General features: G+C 43.2%; 1 protein-coding gene across 2 annotated transcripts in view; it reads left to right on the top strand.

Moving 5' to 3' along the window:
• HDAC8 (histone deacetylase 8) overlaps nucleotides 1-22,804 on the top strand; it is a 1,597,648-nt gene that overhangs the window by 897,605 nt on the left and 677,239 nt on the right. For both annotated transcript variants that reach the window (XM_069648647.1, XM_069648648.1), the window contains one exon: nucleotides 9,149-9,321. In XM_069648647.1, coding sequence (XP_069504748.1) covers nucleotides 9,149-9,321 — 173 coding nt within the window. The remainder of the gene's footprint in view (nucleotides 1-9,148; nucleotides 9,322-22,804) is intronic.

Here is a 22,804-nt window from a genome sequence, read left to right as displayed (position 1 = left end):
AGCAGGAGGAGGATCCATAGGTCCCTTTTGTCCTTAATCTGATCCATTTGTTTTTTTAGATCCAAGATTGCTGTTTCCGTGTTTCGTTCAAGAATCTTTTGAATCTCTAGATAAGCTACTCTGTCTAAAATGTTTAGTAGAAACGGCACTGTGTTTGGATCCGGTACTTTGCATGAGGCAAAATAACTATTTATGAGCGAGGTAATGAAGGGGGCCAATTCGTCAGCACACCCTTTAATGAATGTGAGAGGGCAAATGTCCCCTTTGCATCTTGAGGGTTTAAGTCCTTTGAAATGGCTTTGATTATTATTTCTGGCATCTTCTGGTCCTTCCAGGGACTGCAGCAGCTCTGCAGCGGGTCCCAGAGGGATTCTGGCCTGCTCCGATACTTCCGGGACTATGGTGGCTCTGCAGCGCCTCCCTGCTGCTAGGCTGTGCGACCAAGGCGGTTTGTTCGCACCAGCCTTCTCGTTCTGCAGGTTAGGAAGATGTGTCAAGGTTAGGTGGGCTATGGGGATACTGCATTCTCCTAAGGTAGTCACTAATCCCATAGGGGGATTCCCTTCCCATGAGATCCACATGTTAAGCACCACTCCCAGTGAGACTATCGGGCAGCATCCACACTTCCCATGCGTCATGGGAATGGTTCCCCTCAGGGGAGAAGTGACGACATCCGGGGATTCGTCACATTAGCCACAAAAGTGCTTCTCTTCTATAGTGCTCTGGCAGCAGGCAAAGGACAGATGGCGGTCCATTACCACATTTTTGCTAGGCCCAACCTGCTCTTCAAGTGCTCTTTCAGTTGCCTAGTAAAGTTCCTATTTGTCACCCGCCCCATCACCTTCAAACCCTAAACTATTTTAAGTAGAATGCTTGTTTTCATTTAGGATCAAAGTTTTTCCTCGAAAGCGAAGACATATTTATTGAACAACTTTTCCAGGGTTTCCTATGTCATGTGGGTTTGCAGGCTGAATTGCTGGGTATGGTTGTAAAGTGGCTTCCATGTCTCGTTGATGCAATAAGTTAAAATAACGAACTAAAGCAATAGACTAATAAAGGCTGTGTCTGTGCTCAATAAATACCCTAATAATAATATAACAATGAAAATTAATAAGCTAAAAAAAACGTAAAATTACAATTGACAGAACAGCTGTGCCACATTGCTTCTGCCCTGAATCTCAGTCCTTTGTGTTCCCTCCTCGCTCTCCGGCGTATTGACTGCTCTCTCTTTGATGTCGTTGCAGCGTTGATTATGCCCCCAGGTCCTTTTCTTCCACACATTTGCTCAGGCCTAGACTACCACGTTTGCGTAAATGTGATGCCTTGCTGGTCCTTGCTGGCTCCCACCACTTGTCATGCAGCACACCTCCTCATTTCCTTTTCTTGATGCGCACAGGTTTGTGTTCGTACCGTGCTCCTTTCTCACCGGACTCGATGCACGTCATTGCGCAATTTCTACTTTTCACCAGTTGTTGCAGAGTGACTCAAGGGGGTGATCGCGTTAACGTGGGTTTATTTGGCAGGGAGTCTCAGGTGGGAAGATAAGGGGAAGGAAATGCCTGCATGCAGTCGACCAAAGATCAGCTCTCTTTGCTGCCATCTCTACTACTCTCGAACCGTGGGCGTGGAAGGCCAGGTTTGGATCCCGCACCCAACATCACAGAGTAGGCACAGCCCAGAGTCCTGCTCCCACAAGAGGTAGTATGGCAGAGCAGCCAGGGCCAAACTCTCAGGAGGTGAATAGTGCGGTTAAATGGTGCAGCACATACTTAAATAGATACACAATTGATTGCCGACATAAAAGATCTTTAGGAACATCTAATATTTATATTGTTACGGCAAAGGGAAAATTCCCTACAGTTACAGATAAGTAAAAACTTTGTTAGATGAATCTGTAAAATAAGAAACAATATCTAGTCTCTCGAAGTTCTTGGCAATTCTGTAAAGTCTTTTTCAAAAAATGGGGAGAACCTTTAAAAGGTAAGTGACGTTTTTCAAATCTTTCAGAAAGGGAGAGAAAATTAAATTCAAGTGAAACCTAGAGGACGACGGCAGGTGGTAAGGGTTTGTATGGTGAAAAGTCCTACCAGTTCGAGGCCCAATGTTCTGGTCAGATCTCCAGTATGGCAGATGCAAGGATCTGAAGAGAGGATCGAAGATCAGGATCAAGATGACAAGGAAGCCCACAAGCAGCACTGTATGAAAGGAAAATGAATTCTGAAGTCCAGGAGCCAGTCCAGTGTCCGGTGTAATGTATTTGTATTTTGTATTTATTTTATTTGTAATGCGCACCATGCCTGCGGGCATCTGGGCGCATGTTTTAAAAGGCAGTGGTTACAGCGGAAAAACATGTTATACATATTTAAAACATTGCATCATGAAAGACGGCGCATGTTTTGAAGGCAGTGGTTACAGCAAAAACAGGTTACACATATTTAAAACATTGCATGAAGAGAGAAGATCGGTAGATCCTGAGGTATACAGCATATAACAGAATACAGACAGTGCTAGTGTGAAAGGAAAATCATATGCATGGATTATGGCGAGACGGCCAAGCCATCCAGTTCATGTAGCCAGAGTTTAGTTTTATTTTTAAAGGCGTGAATGTAGGGAACTGTTCTGAGAGAATTAGGTAGGGAGTTCCAGAGCTTGGCCACAAGGACTGGGAAGCTACAGCCTCCGGCTGTCTGCAGCTTGAAACTAGGAATAGACAATGTGTGAGCTTGGCCAGATCTCAGCGGTCTGATTGCTGTATGTTGCGAGAAGCGCGTGGACAAGTAAGCAGGAGCCGCGTTATTCTGAGCCTTGTGAGTTAGAACGAGTGACTTGAGAGATATGCAATGTGTAATGGGTAGCCAGTGCAGGTCACGTCTTGTGTCGGCGATGTGAGAGCGCCTGGGTACGTTGAGAGCCACCCTTTTACATTGTTCTGCGTGACCTGGAGTTTATCAAGGTTTCTTTGACTAGTCCCTAAGTAGAGGGCGTTACAGTAGTCGATTTTGGACATAAGAGTTCTGGCGAGGATCAAGCAGTTGCCAGTTGTCAAGAAGGGACGGCATACTGATAAGTATACAGGTGTAGCATGACGCAGAAACCACCGCTTTGGTTTGCCTATTAAGTGAAAGAGCCGAGTCTAAGTAGATTCCACGTGTTTTAGTGACGTTGGATACTTTGATATCATGCCTATCAATAATAAAGGATTTGTATTCTGGGTCAAGTTTGGCAAGTTTGGTGTGAGAACCTAGAATGAGTAACTCTGTCTTTTCATCATTGAGGCAGAGCCCATGATGTTCCATCCAGGCCTGGATGACTGTGTAGACTGCATTGAGTGCTTTGGAGTCAGTTGCATAATCGCTGTGATAGGGATGAGTATCTGGGTGTCGTCTGCGTAATTAGTATAGGAGACACCCAGATAGTCGAGTATATCGAAGAGTGGTTTAGTAAACGCATTGTACAGTGTGGGAGATACGCAAGATCCTTGTGGGACTCCACATGGGACGTGTGCTGGATCAGATGCGGCTAAGGATGAGAAGACCGTCATGGTTCTATTTGCCAAGAAGGGGCTGATCCATGATGTGGCTACGTCAGAGAAGTGAGCAGCTATCTTGAGGTGGTGGCAAAGGATTTGATGATCGACCAAATCAAAGGCTGCAGAAAGATCAAGAAGGAGCAGGAGGGCTTGTTTGCCCTTGTCTTTCAAGTCCTCAATTTGGGTTTTCAAATCAATCAAGGCTGTCTCCGTGCCGTGTCTAGGGCAGAAACAAGATTGTCTAAGCCCTAATAGATTGTTGGTTTCTAGGTAATCCTAGATTTGAAGAGAAGCCGCCCGATCCAGAATTTTGAGTAGGCATGGCACTGTGGTGATGGGCCTATAGTTGGCGGGGTTACTGGGATTGAGATTAGGTTTTTTGATTAGAGGGATGACCCGGGCACCCTTGAGGTTGTCAGGTACAGTGCCCAATTTGAAGGAGGCATTAATGAACGTGGTGATGAATGGGGCGAGATCATGAGCCGCTTCCTTTATGATGGGTGCAGGGCAAGCATCTCCTTGGCAATTGGAGGGCTTGAGCTTGTTGATAATATTTTCGACTTCCTTAATGGAGAGGGGTGTGAAGCTGAAAGGTTTGAAGGAATGGTTTGGAGAGGGTGTTTTGTACGACGGGGGTTACCCTCTGAGTCAGTCAGGTGGCTTTTTTTTAGCATTAATTTTAGCTTGGAGCAGGGCAATTTTGTCTAAAAGTGCCTTTTGAATATTGGTACACCACACAGTGTTAGGGGTGCACGTATCAAGCTGGGCAACTGGTGACTCTAGTTGCTTGAGGGTCTTAGAGTTCCTTAGTATTTGTTTGGGCTTGTACGGCCCTTTTGTTGTACACTTCTTTTTTGCAGCTAGAATGGCTTCTTTGTAAGTAAAGGAGACTGTGGTGAGGTTATTTGTGTTGACAAGAGAGGGTGAGCTTTTCCAATGAACCTCAGCTTTTCTTTTTTCTTTACGCAGATCACGTAAGTGGGGGTGAACCAGGAATTAAGATGGAGGCGAGGTTTGTGTTTGCGTACTTTGAGTGGGGCGATGGTATTGAGAGCTTTTAACATGGCGCGATTATAAATATCTACTAGTACTGTGGGGTCAGCGCAAGTGGATGAAGCCGTGCTCAGTAGAGGGATGATAAGTGGGAGTAGTTTCTCAACCGTAATATCATTTTTGTTGCATGTGTAGGTGGGAGGGGCGAGGTTAGGTTTATCTGTAGATGGGCTAGAGTTAATAGAGAATATTATTTTGTGATGATCAGACCATGCGCATGGGGACACAGACGTTACGTTAAGCGCACAGTTCATGTCAGCGACCCAGTCAAGGGTGCAACCCTTGATATGGGTAGGCTCTCTGATGTGTTGGGTGAGGCCGAAGTCAGCCAAAACGCTTGCTATGTCAAGGGCTTTAGTGTCATTCGCGTCCTGGTATCCTAGATTGAGGTCGCCGAGTAGAAGGATTTGAGAGTTGGGCTTAGTGCTAGGTGCTAAGATGGATGAGATGTCCTCCACAAATGAAGAGATGGGGCCAGGGGCCTGTAGATAAGATGCACTGTGGCAGTATGATTAGGTGAAATCGGTAGTTTATAGATAGTATTTCAGCTGATGGCAGCCGAAGGCCTTTGACAGCTCTGAGATTAAGTGAGCTCTTGAATATGAAGACTAGTCCCCCCCCTTAGTTTAATTAGTGTCCCTGTCACACCTGATAATGGAGTAGTTGTCAGGGATAGCCAAGGTCAAGGCAGGGCCAGAGGCCGCATGCAGCCAAGTTTCCGTGATTGCAAGTTTTCAGTTACAATGAAATCAGCAATATCTAGGGCATGCGCTGAAACGGAGCGTGCGTTAATTTGAGCTTCAAGTCATTGTTGGTGTTGTGAGCTGGAAGGGCTCAGTCAATTTTGATGACAGTAGGGGCCATGACTTTATCGCTAGGATGTGATATTTTATCGATAAGGGGATGGTTCAGGTGATAGGACCAGCGAAGACATCTAGAAGCTAGTCTTTGGTTTCTTGTTAGGGTGGCACAAAGTCGCTTGGTTGAGGGGTTGAGTGTGGTCGGCTTGGAGAGGTGAGGCGGTGAGGGACTGTTGGCAGCTGTGTGTGCCTGAGATAGAATGGCGTGAGATCTTGCAACATATCTCAACATGCGTGTATCTGACACGGTATGGTGTCTGAGGGGTGTTGATATGCTGTTGAGTAGTGTAGATTGGGGGTGTGGTGAGTGGCGCAGGCGCGAGCCTAGCCTGGAGTTTCTGATGAGAGTAGGGCATGGTTGGTTAGGGTTAGGTTTAGTAGTGAAGTGTTGTAGCCAAAGGGCTGGCGCATTAAGATAGGGATTAGAACCTGTCATAAGGAAGTAAGGTAGTAGGTCATGAGGCAATGTTGTGCAGGTTGTGGGTGAAGGTGAGAGGTGGTACTGGGGGGGAGGAGAGGTGATCAGGTCAAGGCCCAAAGGGTGAGCAATAGGTGCAAGATGAGATGTAATGTAGGTGGGTGTGCGTGCTTTAGTGGGAGGCTGGCAGTGAAGGATAAATAGTATGGGTGAGTGCCAAGGGCACAATACATTTTAGTGGGCAGGTCAATGGATAAGTAGGGTAAAGATAGTCAAAGTGCTATCCGCCCTGCAACGGGTCCGTGAGGTTACCGGGCAATGTGCTACGATGTGTAAAATAAACTGGCTAGAAAGGTACATATGTAAACGATGAGATGTAACCTACAGGTCACAACGTGAATGTGCTTACAAAGTACAAAATAAACTAGCTAACTGGGTTTTGCAAAGTACAAGGTAAACTAGCTTGCATGATACATGTGTAGGCAAAGAAGTGCAGCCTACAACAGCACAACGTGAATGTGCTTACAAAGTACAAAATAAACTAGCTAGCTGGAGTTTGCAAAGTCCAAGGTAAACTAGCTGGCATGCTACATGTGCAGGCAGAGAGGTGCAGCCTACAAGAGCACAACATGAATGTGCTTAATGTTAGGGAGAATTCTCCTTCTAGGGCTAATTTCCCTCACCTAGTGAGTCCCCCAGCAGCTTTGCTGGATTTCTGGAGTTTATTTTTCCACCTGGTAAGAGTGTACATCCTTTTTCCACTCTTACATGTGTTTTGGCCTATGTGTTTTTGCTCAGTGTGTGATCTTGGGCACTGGAGCACACCACTCCAGATGCCCCTGTTCTTGTATGGGTTACACAGCACCTTTAGTGCAGTAACCCAGGGTTGTCTTTAAGACTTCCCTCTGACTCCATTTTGCTGGGGCTGACTAATGTCCCCCAGAGAAAGGTAAAGTTGCCATTTACTTTACATAGTTATTATTACCACAGACCCAGTATACCCCATCTTGCATGGAGTACTGGAAAGGGCTAATCTGTACCCCTTTTCTGTCTGTCCCTCCCTGAGCATTATTTTGCTCTTTTAACATTTAGACTTGGCTGGTGGCAGTGGTATCTACCCTAACTTTTCTACCGTGGATATACTAGGTAAACGTGGTAATACTTTTGGCTATTTTTGCAGCCTTAAGCATAAACCCGCTTGACCAAATCATCTTTCTTTTGGCTCTGGTTGGGTTTATTCGCCATTTCTTTTTGTTAAAGTCCTTGTGTTTTACTTTGCGCGGCAAACTAGGTTCGCCTTCTTTGTTCACTGTCTTTTGGCGGGCTTCTACAGAGAGCCCCTTCTCTTGGCGCCTGGGTGTCTAGGTAGACTGAATGTGGGGAAGGGGTGGAGTCACCCCCTGCACAGGGTATCCTAGGAAACCCAAGTCGCACTTTGCCATGATTGGCTGAGGTGGTTGTCCCGGCTGGACAACCCTCCTGCTGCGTGATTGACAGCCAGGCTGTGTGAATGGGGGTTTTGCGCATAAAAGGCAGGTCTCTTGGGCTAGAAGTTGGTCGCCTCTGGAACTACAAGGAACCGAAGAGAAGCGGAGAGAACGACGGCTGCTGCCACTACCCCGTCCCGGTGAAGCCCTGCTGCAGTCCTGAGCTATCTACCCTTCAACGACTAAGAGGAGATCCAGTCTGGAGTCTTCTTCCCTTGAGCCTGGTGGGGATATCCAGCTCATCTTCTTCAGGCAGAGATCTCCGCCGTGGTCGAAATTGCTGCACACTGCTGTAGTGGTCCGGATAGCTACCTGCAGAGTCTCTCCTGGTCTTTTTAAGGAGCGCACCTTTTATTGGTTGTTGCTGCGCCGGTTTCATCCCTGTGTGGTGCAGACCCCCTTCAGACGTCCTCCTTCACAACGAAGCTCCAGGAATCGTGGGTCTGCGGGAAACCAACAGGAACAACTGCCAGGGCACCAGCTTCATCATTGGAATAAGGTACTGTTCTCTACTCGAGGAAACTGGGTGAATCCCTTTTCATCCTCAAGTCTCGTCCTTGTCTTATTCAGAATTCGTCCTGGGGACCACACTGGAGAGAAGCCAGCTACACCTGAAGCTCTGGATTGAAGGCTAGGTGATACAGTTGGGCAACAAAGGACAGCCCAGGCCCCTGTAGTTTACCAGGTGAGGGAGATGGAACCAGGGTGCTTGCCAGAGGTACTCAAATGAGGAATAATAATAATAATAATATGGCATTTATATAGCGCTACAAACCCTCGGGTATCTGAGCGCTGCCTATTATTACCCAAGGTGTGTGGTGCTCATTTATAGACCTCGGAAGGATGAAAGGCTGAGTTTGGCCCTGCAGGGATTCAAACCTGCGTCTGCACTGATGCCAAAGCGAGCGCTCTACTCGCTGTGCCACTTGACCAGCATATCGCGTCTGCAGTCCAAGGAGTGCTGGATCATACACCACTGCCATTTCTATAGTTTCCAGTTGCTGCTGGACTGATTTGAAGAAGATAGGGGTGGGATAGGTTAGTAGGAGGGAAGGAAATTATGATAGAGCATTGCTGTTGTGTTGGTGCTTGCAGATCTTGGGTAACTGGGCTTTGTGTGCGGGTCAGTTTCATAGAGCATAGCGGCCTTTGTGATCAGATAGGGGCTAGGATGCACTGGCCAGAGCAGTGGTCCACGCATAGTTGGTCTACATAAGGTATATCTTAACGTGGAACAATAGTGTCTGTGTTTAGAGGTAAGTGGGCAATGTGTAGGTTCCTCCGATAAAATGTGGGCACATGTTGCAATTGATTAATAACACCTATCAAGAAACCAGTGTGCTGCAAAATGACTCTGGGACATCAGGATGAAAGGTTCATCATGGCATAGTGGCTCAACATCACATCATGCATCATGTTAACAGTACAGGCTGGGGTGCAGAGTCCAGCCAAAAGTAACAATAGTGATGGCAGCTAAAACTAAGAGGTAAATCTAGCCAACAGTGTTGGCCTGATCCCATTGATGCATGCTTCTCAATGGTCGAGTTTTCTATGGATATACAATTGTTCCTGGATTTTTTCCTCTGGTGTGAGAACCAAGGCCTGGTGTTGGCAGTCCCTATGCTAGAATCCGCAGACCTAAACCCCCACCATGTAATGTAACTGCACAGATATAATGGTTGTAAAGTTGAAAAATATTATGTAACCTTGTACAACATGACCATCCTATTTGCATCTATAATAATGTGCTTTAAGATGTGTATTTGCTAAGGGTGAGGCATTTTTTGTTTTCCTCCTACAGCGTGCTGATGGAGGCACACACTGCTTTCAATCCCGAAGCTGTGGTTCTGCAGCTCGGAGCAGACACTATAGCAGGCGACCCCATGTGTTCCTTTAACATGACCGCCGAGGGCCTTGGAAAATGTCTGCAATACGTCCTTCATTGGAGGCTGCCCACTCTTATCCTGGGAGGAGGTGAGTACATGGATGAATTGTATGTCCATTTGATGTGTGTACTATAACTAGTGGCGGCTGTTGAATTTTTTAATTGAAGGCATAACTGTTATCCATGAATATGCGTGTGCTCCCGAGCGTAGCGAGTGAACCTGAATCAACCAAAAGCGACTGGGGGAGTGGATAGGACAGAGTCTCTTCCCCTGCGAAATTTTTTAAAATAATCGGTTGAAATGGTGCATTTACAGTGTGCTTTCTGTGAAGAAATGGGTATAAAACTGCACAGTTTGCAATCCGTTTTCTAGGGTATTGCATACAAAACTCCAATAGGTACCACAGCACCAACAGTGCAAAGGAGTATTTTCCAACACATTTTTTATAATGCTTTTGCCTTCAAATATGCTAGAATAAAAAACAGGTTCATGCTGACTGTGTCCATGCATGTTCATGCTGGTGGCACTAATGTTTACCAGCATTCGCATATGCCAGTATCCCCATGTATGAACATCATTCGGTTGTCTTTGCCTGTAAGAAAACATGCCCAGACTGGCTCAACCAAACTAGGCCAGTATGGTCACGTAAGAACACTCCTCTTGCTGGCTTTGCTTATAATCCCAATATAATGCAAGTTTCAGTGTGCCAGCACCCCTCCCTCCTTCCTCACCCCCTGCCAAAATCACTTTTCTGTTGCTATCGCCCCATCCGCTGGCGCTGCATTACACACCTACACAGACCGTACAAACTATACATATGTTCACATACGGACACATTCAAACATGCACACCAACAATCCCTTGCATGCATACTTACAAACACACTGTATAATTTTTGTATTTATTTGTATTTGGTTTGAATGCATTTAAACCTTTACAGAATTGTTCTTCATTAGTTTCCTTTATATACATGAGGAGCAGAAAAGATAAAGATAAAAAATAAAAAAATAAAACTGATAATCATGTCCACGTGGCAAAATTCTGAACAGCTGTATTCTATCAGATCACAGTCTCCGGTTATTCTTCTAGTTTGTGTTTATGTGGCCTCCCTTCTTCACTTCTAGTGGACTGTTTATGAAATTGAGAGCCCTCATTACTTCAACCACTGCCGATGTGAGGAGGATTTCCTGGCCCGATATCCGATTCCATAGATGCTTATACGTCAAAATATACCCTCCCCCACCCCCCAGAGCGAATCTTCCAAGTTTGTCTCTCCTCAGGGTCAGAGTCCCTTCACATTCCATTAGGAGATGAAGGGTCTGTTCCGCTGGGATGGTGCAGGTTTGGCAGAATGCAACCAGTTTGGCAGTCTGGTGTCGAATTGCAAGAATCACCTGTTGGCAGTAGGTTCAGCCTAATCCTTAGGAAACTGTTTCTAACCTTGTGGTCGGGGTATTTCATCAGGTATCTTGGCAGGAGACCTAGTTTTGTTGTTAACTACCAAGAAGGTGTTTCTTCGGACACAGTTACGAACTTTTGATGTTGTTTCTATCCAATCTATTAGTTCCAACTCTTTCTTCATCTTTAAAGGGTTAGTGAGAAGAATGTCTTGATCTAGTATTGTTCTTGCCAAGATGGACTCCACATTTTCTTTTAACCTTCTCAATTGTCTGGATTTTAATTTATCAAACATTTTCTGTATGTCCTCATATAGAGACTTCTTCCTGGGATTTGTAATTTCTCTATATAGTGAGACTAACTTCCATTCTGCCAGACATTCTAATGATTTGAGCCCTAGTTCAAACCGCAGGTTCCGCCCGGGGTACTTGATGGTAGATTCAAGGCCTCTTTCTATATTCTGCCTTCAATTTTTGACCAATTTTGATCCCATAGATGAGGTTTGGCCTCTAGGCTATAGAGTTGAATGGGGACCACTTTCAATGTGTAATACTTGATCAATGGTAGTATGGAAAATTTGCAGTATTTTTTTTATTGATTTTTTTCATTTTTGGAACCAATTTCTGCATTTTAATTAGAATGTCCAGCTCCAATTTGGTGGCTGTCGGGTTTGAAAAGATCTTATACCCCAAATAAGTTAAGTCCTCTACTTGGGGGATGCTCTGCCCGTTCAGTAGCCAGTTTTAAAATTTAGTTTTCTTTAATGGGTGTTTGAATGTAAGAATTTTTGATTTCCCAGGGTTTATAACCAACCCGTTCAAAGTACCAAACTCTCCTAATTTTGTCAGGAGTGTTTACAGACCTATAGCCGTCTTGTCCCGTAAAACAATATCGTCTGCGTAGGCCAGCCAGAATTTACTTCTGGGCTGGCCAGGGCTGACGACTCTAGAAAGTCTCCCAGGTCTGAGAGAAACAGATTGAAAATTAGTGGTGCTCCTAGGCACCCCTGCCTTACTCCCCTTCTGACCTGGATTGGATCTGAGAGGTGACCCTGTTCATCCAGGCGAACCCTTACCGTGGTACCACTGTGTAGCTCCATCAACATTGATAGCAGGCTTTCTGGTATTCCTTTTGATCTGAGTTTAACCCAGAGTATCGCTCTATCAAGTTGATCGAAAGCCTTGCAGAAGTCTATCCATGCGCCATAAACTGGTGCTCCTCCTTTTTCTGTAGCTGTTTCACTTGCCAGGCTCAGGATCAAACAGTTAGATGATGTTGAAAGGCCTCGCTTGAGGCCTGTTTGGAAACGTGACATAACCTCCTCGTGATCCACCCAGATATTCAACTAATTTAGCAGTAATTTCATGAAAATGTTGCCCTCAATGTCCAAGAGGGTGATAGGTGGATAGTTCTCTGGCTTTGTCCTATTGCGCCCCTTAAAGAATGGAATGATGAGAGCTGTTTTCATGATGGGGGAACTGTCTTTGTTCTCAGTATCTCCTCATATAGTTGTTTTAGGAGGTTGGACCATAACACTACCTCATTTTTGAGGAATTGATATGTAAGGCCGTTAGGGCCGGCAGCTTTGGAGGATGAGAAATTGGCGATTATTTCTACAATGTCCTCTTGAATCCACAGTTTCCACTCCAGGTTTCGTGGTTTTTGCTCTTCCGTGCCTTGCGGTTTCTTAAAGATTTCTGAGAGATATTGTACCCAGGTCTCCTCCGGGACCAGATTACACAAGGTACTGTGTGACTGCAAATCTAGGTCTCCCATTACTGACAAGAAGCTTCTTGTGTTGGTTCCCGCTAAGAGTTTTAGCATTATTTCCCCATCTTTATGAAGTCGTATCGTTTTATGGTTTATTGACCAATGCTTGGATTCTTATTTTTCCTCTAATTTTGCTTCTCTGCCGCGGGTATTGTGATATTGTCCAGGAACTTGTGTACGCCTGTATTTTTCTGTTAATGAACTTTCTGATTTTTAAGTTTTTCTCTTTCTTTGCAGTTATCTGCTGGGTGATACTTCTGGTTTTCTTGTTCCCTTCTGTTTTTTTTTTTTTCGTTTTTCTTCTTCTATGGTTTTGATTACTTGCCACAATCCAACTTTGATCCTCTTCTTCCCTGATTGTTGCATGCTTTTCTCTTTGGGGGAACACAGCCACCCCTTCCATGTCTGGTTGTTCTTCCATCACGTGGGCTAACCTCCTGAACTCTTCCAAAACAGACTCTGAAAGTGGTGTGTCATCAAAGGTTTGTGGGCCACCATTGATTTCCGGCACAAGGGACTCTTGTAGTGATGAGTGTGTGTACGTCCCTCAGTGTGTCCTGCAACTGACTGCTTGTTTTTTCCTCCTCAGCTTTGTTTTCCTTGAGGTGGCCAAGGATCGCTGAGATATCAAGGCCCTGTTTTGTCACTTCCAATCTAGTGGCGTTTACTGTTGGTATGATTGTGGTTTTAATTATATTATTCAAGGCCACCAGTGATGAGTAATTTCTAGCCTACATTTGATAGCTCGAGGAGGATCCCTGCTTTTGATTGCACCTCTCCTTTTAGCAATACAAAAACCGAGACCAGTGAGGTCAGGATGAAATTGAGTGCCTTCAAGGTGGCGTCATTTGGTTGTTGATTTTGGGTGGTCTTGCATCCCAGTGATAGGGTGTTTTCCTCCATTTGTGACTCTCATATTGTTTCTGGACCCCTCAGTGGAGTCATCTCGTTTAGCTTGTCTTTGCATTTTATGTTCTGTCCATTTAGGGGGGTGGCCTGCAATAGCCCTTCCATTGGGTGGAGGTGGCTCCCTTCCTCCCTTGGTGATTTTAGCAGGCAGCATGTTGGTTCTGTTGGTTCATTACGAATGTCGTTTCCTTCTTGCTCCTCTAAGTCCTGGGTACTAGCTCTGTGAACTTGTGCCATAGTTATCAAGGGCGTTATATTTGGTACAGTTCCACTCTCAGACACTAACGGTGTTCCGGTTACAGTTGATTGCGCTAGGGGTTCCAAATATGATCCATCACATTCTGATGCTTTACCTGTATCCGCGTGAGCTGTGCTCCGTAGTTTCATTTTGGGTAATATATAACTTTGATATAATTGCGAGCCCACCACTCTGCTCATCAGCTGTGGGCTTATTAAGAAGCATGTCGATTCCTAGGGGAACTAGGTGGGGTGGACTTTATCCTTTCCAGTTAAATTTGCCAGTCCCACTTCGCTTGAGGCGATTTCAGTTGTATAGCACTTGCCCAGAGGCGCCCTCTGATTATTTTACAAAGCGGGAGTTAAAACCGCTGAGCTTATGTTTAATTTCCGCCCGCAAACTGAAAAAGGAACGGCGCTTTCTCACTTTGTACACCAGTATGGCCAGCAATTAACAATCTATAAACAGTGTGTGGACAATGACCAATAAAACAATAAGTTTGTGGGTATTCCAGGGGTTAATCCGGGCACCCTTTTACTGAGATTCTGCCTTAGCAGAATACATGCTCCGCCACACCCAAGCGCCTTTTTTCGGCTTTATTCTTACCTTCCACTTGTTCCGTGTGGCGGCTCAGCTCGCAGTTTGCTGGGGTCTTGAACACAGTCAGCTGTCTGGTAGACCCACTGATGATGCTTATTTTGTGGAGGGTTTCAGTCCCTAGTCCCCAACCCTCTGCCTCAGGGACCGGTGATCACTATGTGGGCTGCTATACAGCCCCGACTTTCATATGCCCTCCAGCCAAACCGCAAAACAGTGTTACGGCCCTTTGCTTCACAGGGCTTGGCGCCGCAAGGGTGGATTCGGGACCAAAATGTACAGGCACGTTGACGTGAGCACTCAATGCAGTATGGGTAGCTATAAACAAACAGCTCGCCGCTTCACTCGGGGTACTGCCGGTGACCTCCTTTCTCTTGCAATGATGCACACACTGTATATACATAACTAATGCACTTACCTGCATGCTCCCATCCCTGGCACACCGCTGCCACATGACATGCAGATCTAAATGGCCCGCCCCATGTCTCATATGTATGGATGGGCCCCTAATCTCAGGCCCACCACTTATGGAACGAGTGCATGTTTGTACGTAAAGCAAGTTTATTGTACTATCGTCCGGGGAGCTAGATGACCCTGTCGAGCCAAACAAACCCAAGTCTTGCCGAAACACATAAGTAGACACATTATATACATTTCTGCAACAGTTGAAACACTCACAAATATTTTATTACAATCCTCCCCCACGTGATTGGACAACACCTATACAAAGAAGTTCCATCTTTCTCCGATTCTTCCATTCTCATTGCCTGCTTGTTATCATAACTACCATCTTCAGATCGTATTCATAGCACACCCCTTCTTGGGATTAGTCCATGGTAGGTTGTAACATCACATAGTTAAGCCTTTGTGTAAAACCATAATTCCTTACAGGCTACAACTGGCCTGAAACCTCTTAACCCTAAATGTAATTGCACATGGTGTGCATGGATACTTCAAGTATAAGGAAATCTGAATAAACAGGTTCTCTTTGAACTGACGATAACTATCTCATCAGCCCCAATTTTACTAGTGTCCCGGAATATATTCTGATCTAAATGACTACCATTTCAGCACGCAAGGCACATCTGAGAATACGATTGAAACCCCTGGATATTAATCGCTTTGGCCTCGAGCTTTAACCCATGCTTATTACTGGTCATAACAAATGGCCGGGTACCTCTGCAAAACAGCAATGCATTTAAAGAGATTACATCTGCCTCCTACGGAACTACCAAGCCATAAACATTGTGTCCTGTTCAATGGCTGACCATCTACTTAATCATTGCTTCTCCTTAGCTGTTTGCTCCGGCAAAACTAGTTATTCCCAAATGCTCTGAATTCATCCAGTGAAGCTGCAGAGCTTTAATAAATTTCTAAATAAAGCAAAGCACATGGAGATTTATAAATACACCACGTATGTATCTCTCCTCCACAATGGGTTCTTCAGGACAGCCCCCCCTTCCTCGCATGCGCATTATGAAACTCTTTGTCGCATCACACACACCATGTCTGACTCGTGGTCATATTCGTGGCAATTTTCGCATTTTATCTTTCTATGCGTATGCATATCTAATATGTATTTTTTTTAAACAAATGTTCATTAGTTTGATTAACAACAAACTTATTACAATTTCAGATTCTTCATAATAATTCATAATTCATTTTACGTATCATAATAAGAAATTACATTCAAACTCCAATATACAAAAAGATTTAAAAAATTACTTAAAAGCCTTATAAAATTGTTCATTCTATCAAATTAAGAGCCTACTCATTTACTGTAGAGTAAGATTCCTTCTTCTCTAATTCCACAACCAGTTTCTCAAGAAATCTACATAATAGAACAATCATTTTAAACGAGTAACCCCACATACATTTTCCCCAACACCATTCTCTAGATTCTAGTGTCATGCTTAAAACATTTCGACCAATAAGCAAATATCTCAAGGCTTCAAATTTACTACAATACATGGTTAGATGTTTTAGATTTTCTGAAAAGCAATTACCATCACAAAATCTACACCATGGAGTCTGATATATCAATATTTGCTTGTTCCACGTAATAGTTTTTCAAAAGTGTGCAGTTGATTGATCTTAAATCTCAAATATAGATCACGATAAGGGCTAGCCGGAAATTTTAACAAATATTCTCTACGAGGAGTTCTGCAAGTAGCAAATTTTGCTGCTTCAGAATATTGTTTTTTTGAATGCATCTCATTTAAAGTAATTAACCAATCATGTTCGTATAATCGTTTCTTTACATGACCAGCACGAAATTTGAGGTCTATTGGTTTGAGGCCACATTCATTAAGTTTGTTGATCATAAGATTTGAAAAAATGACCATCGAAGCAGGCATTTGTTTCTTGATCATAATTGAGAACTCCTCGTATAGCGATTGCAAGGGTGGAAATAACATCTTTCCATAGTTTGTTAATTGTCGCCAGTGGAACCTAGCTGACAAGGCCGAGATCCCCAACTCCTGACGTAAAACGCAGTTTGGTAAGGACTTTGGTAGTCTCAGTGTAGACTTCCATAGAAATCCTTGAATTTGGTCTAAAATTGCTTCAATATTGCACAAACATAAATCAAGCCCATATAATAAGATGGCTTCTACTTTCAGCATGTAAAATTGAAAGGGTGGTATAATCAAAAATTTGCAAAATTTCTTACATTTTATCCGCATCTGAGTGACCAAAACAGATTTTTTCGCATTTAAATTTAGTAACCAATTTTTTCTTGAGGATGAATCTATAACATCATAACCAAAATATCTCATGTTCAAGTTTATGGGCATGGAGAGTTAATAGACCATTTCATCGTGGAGATATTCTTTTTTCTGTTTTTCAAGAAACATATGCTGGATTTCTCAACGTTGCATGTTAAATTGTGTTTAAACAAATATTCTGAGAAAATTACGAGCTTTTTTTGGAGTCCATATGGCGTACGATTAAATAATAAGACATCGTCCGCAAATGCAATCCATTGAATCCGGAGTTGTCCCAACCTTGCAGGGTAAGTGATCTCATTTTTCCATATTTGTTCAATGTCTGTGAGGTAAAGATTAAACAGGGTAGCTGCCAAGTTGCAGCCCTGTTTAACCCCCACCTCAGTTGGGATAGGAGTAGTTGTTGATCCAGTGCTGTTAATACGGACAAGATACGAAGTGTCTTGAAGTAATTTAGCCAGCATTGCAATTAGGGTCTGTGGGATCCCATTTGCATCGAGTTTTTCCCACAGTAAATTCTTAATTACACAATCGAATGCTGCGGATAAATCGACAGATGCCATGTAAAGTGCACCCGAGTTTTGAATTTTTGTTTGGGCTATTAAGTGTGCAAGGACAGTTGCGTTCAGCGCAGTTCCCATGCGAGCTCGAAAACCAAGCACCAGTGCCCATAGTTGCACATTTTCCTTAAGTACGAATGGCGGAATACAGTCTGGTCCAGGGGCTCTTGATTTGTTTAGCTTACCTAAGGCCCATACAGTGTCGTCTGTTGACCAACCCTTAAATTGCTAAACTGAATGATCCGTAAATTTAGATGATAAATCCCGAAATCTATCAGGTAAAGCACATTTTTCCTTGTAAAAAAGCATCCATGTTTCTGCACTAATATTAGAGGATTCATCGTCAGTTCATGAGTATTCGTTACCCCTTATCATAGCCCAGGTAGATGTCCTATCATTGGTGCAGAATGATGCCATCATTTTTTGATTTGTTGACTGATGAAGATAAATTCTATAGTTTTTTATGTTATTGTGATATTTATTGATGATTTTCCTTTTTCTAGTTTTATATTCAGAGTTAGATAAATTGATTTTGGATAAATGCCCAATATCCCAGTTTTTTTGTTTTTTTAGTATGTTGATTGTCTCAGCCAGTATATCAACAGCTGAAGGCTGTACTGGTTCAGCTGATTTAAGCCAAACCAGATATATGAGTGCTGTTGTAATGATGGTCGAAATTTGGAATAGTTTTGTCGACTCTTTGGTTGTGGTATTGGCGACATTAATGCAATTTAGTGCTAGCATTTTAATATTTGCATTTAGTTTTCTACACGTTTTCGAGTTCCATCTTATTGACACACCTGGTCGATCTTCCATGATAAATACACTTAGTGGATCTTGTAGCAATTTTGGAATGATTACCATTTCTGTGTATAGGATGCAATGGTCACTTAATTCAATCATAGCGGTTTCTACTCCAGTACAACCTGAGGATGACTCCACTGATACGGCAATATAACCAATACATGATTTTCTGTTATTGCGAAACCATGTGTAAACATTCTCACTTGGAGTAAAAGGAAGAAAAACAATGTTCCAATGCTCAAAAAAGTGCTGAAAGAGTAATCCTCTTTTCCTATTCAGCAATAATTGGTTTTGAAGTGAGGTTGTTAGTACAGTACAAGGATCTTTGAGGCAATTGGAGTTAAAATCACCTCCGATAATTATTTTTACATTAGGCCACCTGATGAGAACCTCATCAAGCAAAGCATCAAGATCAGTGAACAAGTTTGTTATTGCAGTTTTTAGGGGATTGTAGTACAATGACACCATTAATATGGTGTTCGCCTTAGCCGTTCCTGGTTCTATGAGTATCACAATATAAGAGTGAGAGGACCATGTCATACCAATGTATAAACAAGCTCTGTGTTCATCAAAATGGTGATTCCACCAGATGGTCTATCTATCGACATTCGTGTCGCAAGAGTGGAATAGCAACAAAGCCACTAATTTCGAGTTGCTTGACGGCCATTGTTTCTTGACATAAAACTATATCCACAATTTCCTGGGGGGCATATTTCGCTGCCCTTCTTTTCAAATTTTGTACTCCGCATGAATTCCAAGACATTACTCGTAGGAGCTCTTTGCTACTACGATTGTGCAACTTTTGTTGAGTCCTTGTGGGACCCTATTAGAGCTGATAACCAAGACCAGTCTTTGGAGACAGCAGAAATTGCAACCAACTGTGTCAATACGGCAGTTTCCGACACTTGCGGACTGATGAATGAGTTTGGTTGATTATTTGTATTCGTTACAATAGGCGGTAGGGTTTGATTGAAGATTTTAGCTTCTTCAATCGACTGAAGTTGGGTGATAAATAACCCTAACGTTTTTAGTTCCCTTCTATGATTCCAGATTAGTTCTGCAATTATTAGGGATTGCAATTCAAAGCCCATCCTATGATTTTTTACCGATGGAAGTGTAATCCAAGTAACTGGATACCAGAGTTCTTAGAGCTGGAATCTTTTTAAAGGTCTGCAGCATGAATGATCGATTTAAATCTTGATCTCTGTCTACTTTGGTTGAGCTAATCCAACCCAAAATACTCAATGTAGGTAAACCAAGTATGGATTGATCCATAGAGTCAACCGTTTTATATGATTTTTTTAGAAGTTGGTTCAGATTCCAAGTTATTCATGGCCCCCTCTCTTTGAGTCAACTGTCTTTTTTCAATTGAGGGGAGAGCATCTTCCCCCGTGTTTGTTAAATTCTCATTATTCACCGAATGCACTCGGGGCACTTTTTGTGGAGAGTTATGTCGTTGTTCATAAATATCCTGGGTATTGGTGTTGCATTCTAATGGTGCACTTTATTGAATTGGGTGGATTATCTCTTGAGATTTCCTTGACGAAATATCAGTCGCCGTTCGAGGTTCCTGGTCTGGGATCAGTCGTTCAGTAGTTTTTTTGTTTGAAATTGGTTTGTAAAAAGCTGAGAGCAGGGATTTTTGGGTAGAAGACAATGACGCAGAAAATTCTTTTTGTTTATCCGTAATGGATTTTTCTATCGGTGGCATATGTTTTTTTTCTTTAACACCAGCCAAATTCAATTGCAACTGTAGGGCCAAACGACTTTCAAGAGAAAGCTCCTCAACATTGATCCCCAAATCGGTGTTCAACTGCAGAGGCAGAATATTTGGTATTGAATCAGTTGATGTTACAATGGTTTTGACTTTTGTGTCACTATTAAGAAGTTGTTTTTGATTTATTTATTTATTTTTTTATTTTTTTTCCTGGGTTTCCAGTATTTTTGCATTTTGTAAGTTAAGTCTGTTCATTGCACATGTGTGCAGTCTTTTTTGTTTGCGAGAAATACATTGTTTTTGTCCTCCAAGGTCAGAGGCTGACTCCTTTTGTGGGAAGTCTAATACTACTCCTACCCTCGCATTCTCTTCGTTTAGTATTTTAATCAATTCAGATGGACTGTCCGGAGTTGGGCTCGTATGAGGAGGCTGCATCGGCTCTTGATTTGAGTCTTTTATTGAAATTTCCACGTAATTTACTTGATTGAAAAATAGTAACTGGTCAATTCTTTCTGCATGGACAGCTACCATTTGACATAGCTGGGCATGCGTGTATATTTGCGTAGGTCCCATATTTCTTTGCATGTTAACTGTCTGTGCAAAAGTCGTAGGAAATTCATAGATTGGACCACTTACATTTTTTTTGGGAATATCCTGCATCACCATTTGTGGGCTCTCTGTTTGTGATGCAGTAGTGTGCATATTCACAATGGGCACATTTGGAGAATGACAACCTTTTTGCTTTTTATAGTTGTCAGCAAAAATATAACCCTCAAGTTTATTAAGTTTTGAGGAGATCTCATGTAGTGCTGTTTTTATATCACGGAGTTCGTAATGAGTATAATCATGCCCTTTGTCAAGCAAATTAAGGATTCTTGACATAACAGGGTATGATGAATCAAAAATTAATAGATCCTCGACCTCAGAGTTTGGTTTTGGGAGAAAGTTCGAATTATTCTCATCATTGATCAAGTTTGGTTGAGTAAAGTGTTGAGGTTCAGGTGATGAACATACAATCCCCTCTTTGGTTTGGGCAGAATCTCCATTATACGAATCAACCGTCACATGTTTGTTAGGTGAGTTTTGAAAATCAATATAAGGTGCAAGATTTTGTGCTGGGAGTAGATGGCACATCACAGTGAATGTGAACTTTGTGTTTGCCAATAGGGCGCACCGTGATTGGGGTTGAAGGTTCATCCGAGAGGATTATGTGTTTTCTAGCTCCATTAATACTGCAGGTGCCAATATTGAGATGTCAGACGGTGGACCTGGTTTGACATCTTCAATGGTACCTAAGTTTTGATTAATCTCAGGATCGGCAACACTTAAAAAGTTTCTCCTTGTGTTTGAAGCTATAAGAGTACTGGTCCGGTGCATTTTCAAAAGTACTTGCAATATTTGCATGGTTACTAGGCAAGTCCTTGGAGGCCCCGTACATTAGATCTAGTTTGGCCATTGTGGCATCAATGTTTCAATTTTTTGGGATTACTATAGTCTCCTTGAGACCACTTCAGAGACGTGAGTGCATATTATGAAACAACGCTACCAAGGAGTGGATTTTTCGATTGTTCAGCAATAAGATTGCATGTGGTTAGCTAAACTCTGTTCCAATATTTTAAGAGACCGATAGTACCAATAGCAAACAGATATTATTAAATCAAAGTTATTGGGTACTATCAGAGATCTCATACAAAAGCAAGCTTAGTATAGTGAGCTCTCAGGTCCCCTATACTCACCATCTAAAGCTGTTCCCATATAACTTCTGTGGGTTCGTGAACTTAGCATAAATTATATTAACCAGAACAATAAGGCAGTTACTCATAGATAAAGTTGAGTGGCAAAGATATGGGGTGGCCTGCCACCTGCCGCGCACCGCGAACAGCAAACAGTACTTGTATGGTACTTGGAGGTGCGCGCGCAGTGCGCTGGCAGGTAGGGATTTAAAGACCCAGGTGAGGCGTTACCCAGGCAGGGGGCGGGATTTCCAGCCAGGAAGTAGTACCTTAAACGACAAAATACAAAAGAGTGTTTTTTACTTTTAACGTGATGACAAGTCACGTAACGTTACTTTCAGAAACACAGAAGAACGTGTTTTTCACAAACTCAATGGGAAGTTGGGCACACAGTATTATATATATTCAACAGTCAATGGGAAGTTGGGCGCACTCGTATGGTAACACCCACAGTGCACTAGTCCTAAACACACAGTAATTAGAGTCCGCCCAGAAATAGCATCTAGTGTGCCGCCCGTGGCTCAAAGTTACAAGAGAATACTCAGGCTGATTCACCTTCTTCCTGTAAGGTCAAGCAGTGCAGGAGAGTCACAGCCTCAGACGTCCTCCGGGCGAATTTCGAGCAGAGTTTACGACAAACCCAGCAAACAGTACTTGTATGATACTTGGCGGTGCCCGTGCTGTGTGCTGGCAGGTAGGGATTTAAAGATCCAAGAGAGGCGTTACCCAGGTGGGGGGCGGGATTTCCAGCCAGGAAGTAGTACCTAAGCGTATTAGTTTTTCTCATGTGGAAGCAAAATCCTCCATTCTTCAAGAAAAAATCACCGGCTAATCCCACCATAAAGAATGATTGCTGTGGTCTCCGGCTGTGGGCTGTGCAGTAACTTGAACACCGAATAACACTAAAGTAACATTTCAAATGGATTGTGTGCTCCAACATATTCCTCATCTAACATGTAATGTCCGCAGCTGTGCTGCTTCATAAATATTTTTGGCAGAGGGTGCCCTGCGTCGATGGCGTCGGGTCGATGTCCCTTGAGGGCCTCCGTCGAAGGTGACGTCATTGGATGTTATAAGTAGCACGCTCGGTGGCGTAGCCTCAGTTCCGTTTTTTCCGCA

The sequence above is a fragment of the Ambystoma mexicanum genome, chromosome 2q (assembly GCF_040938575.1).
Source record: "Ambystoma mexicanum isolate Mex_15411 chromosome 2q, UKY_AmexF1_1, whole genome shotgun sequence".
Lineage (NCBI taxonomy): Eukaryota > Metazoa > Chordata > Amphibia > Caudata > Ambystomatidae > Ambystoma > Ambystoma mexicanum.
The sequence above is the reverse complement of the archived record's forward strand: the minus strand, read 5'-3'. Positions and strand labels throughout refer to the sequence as shown.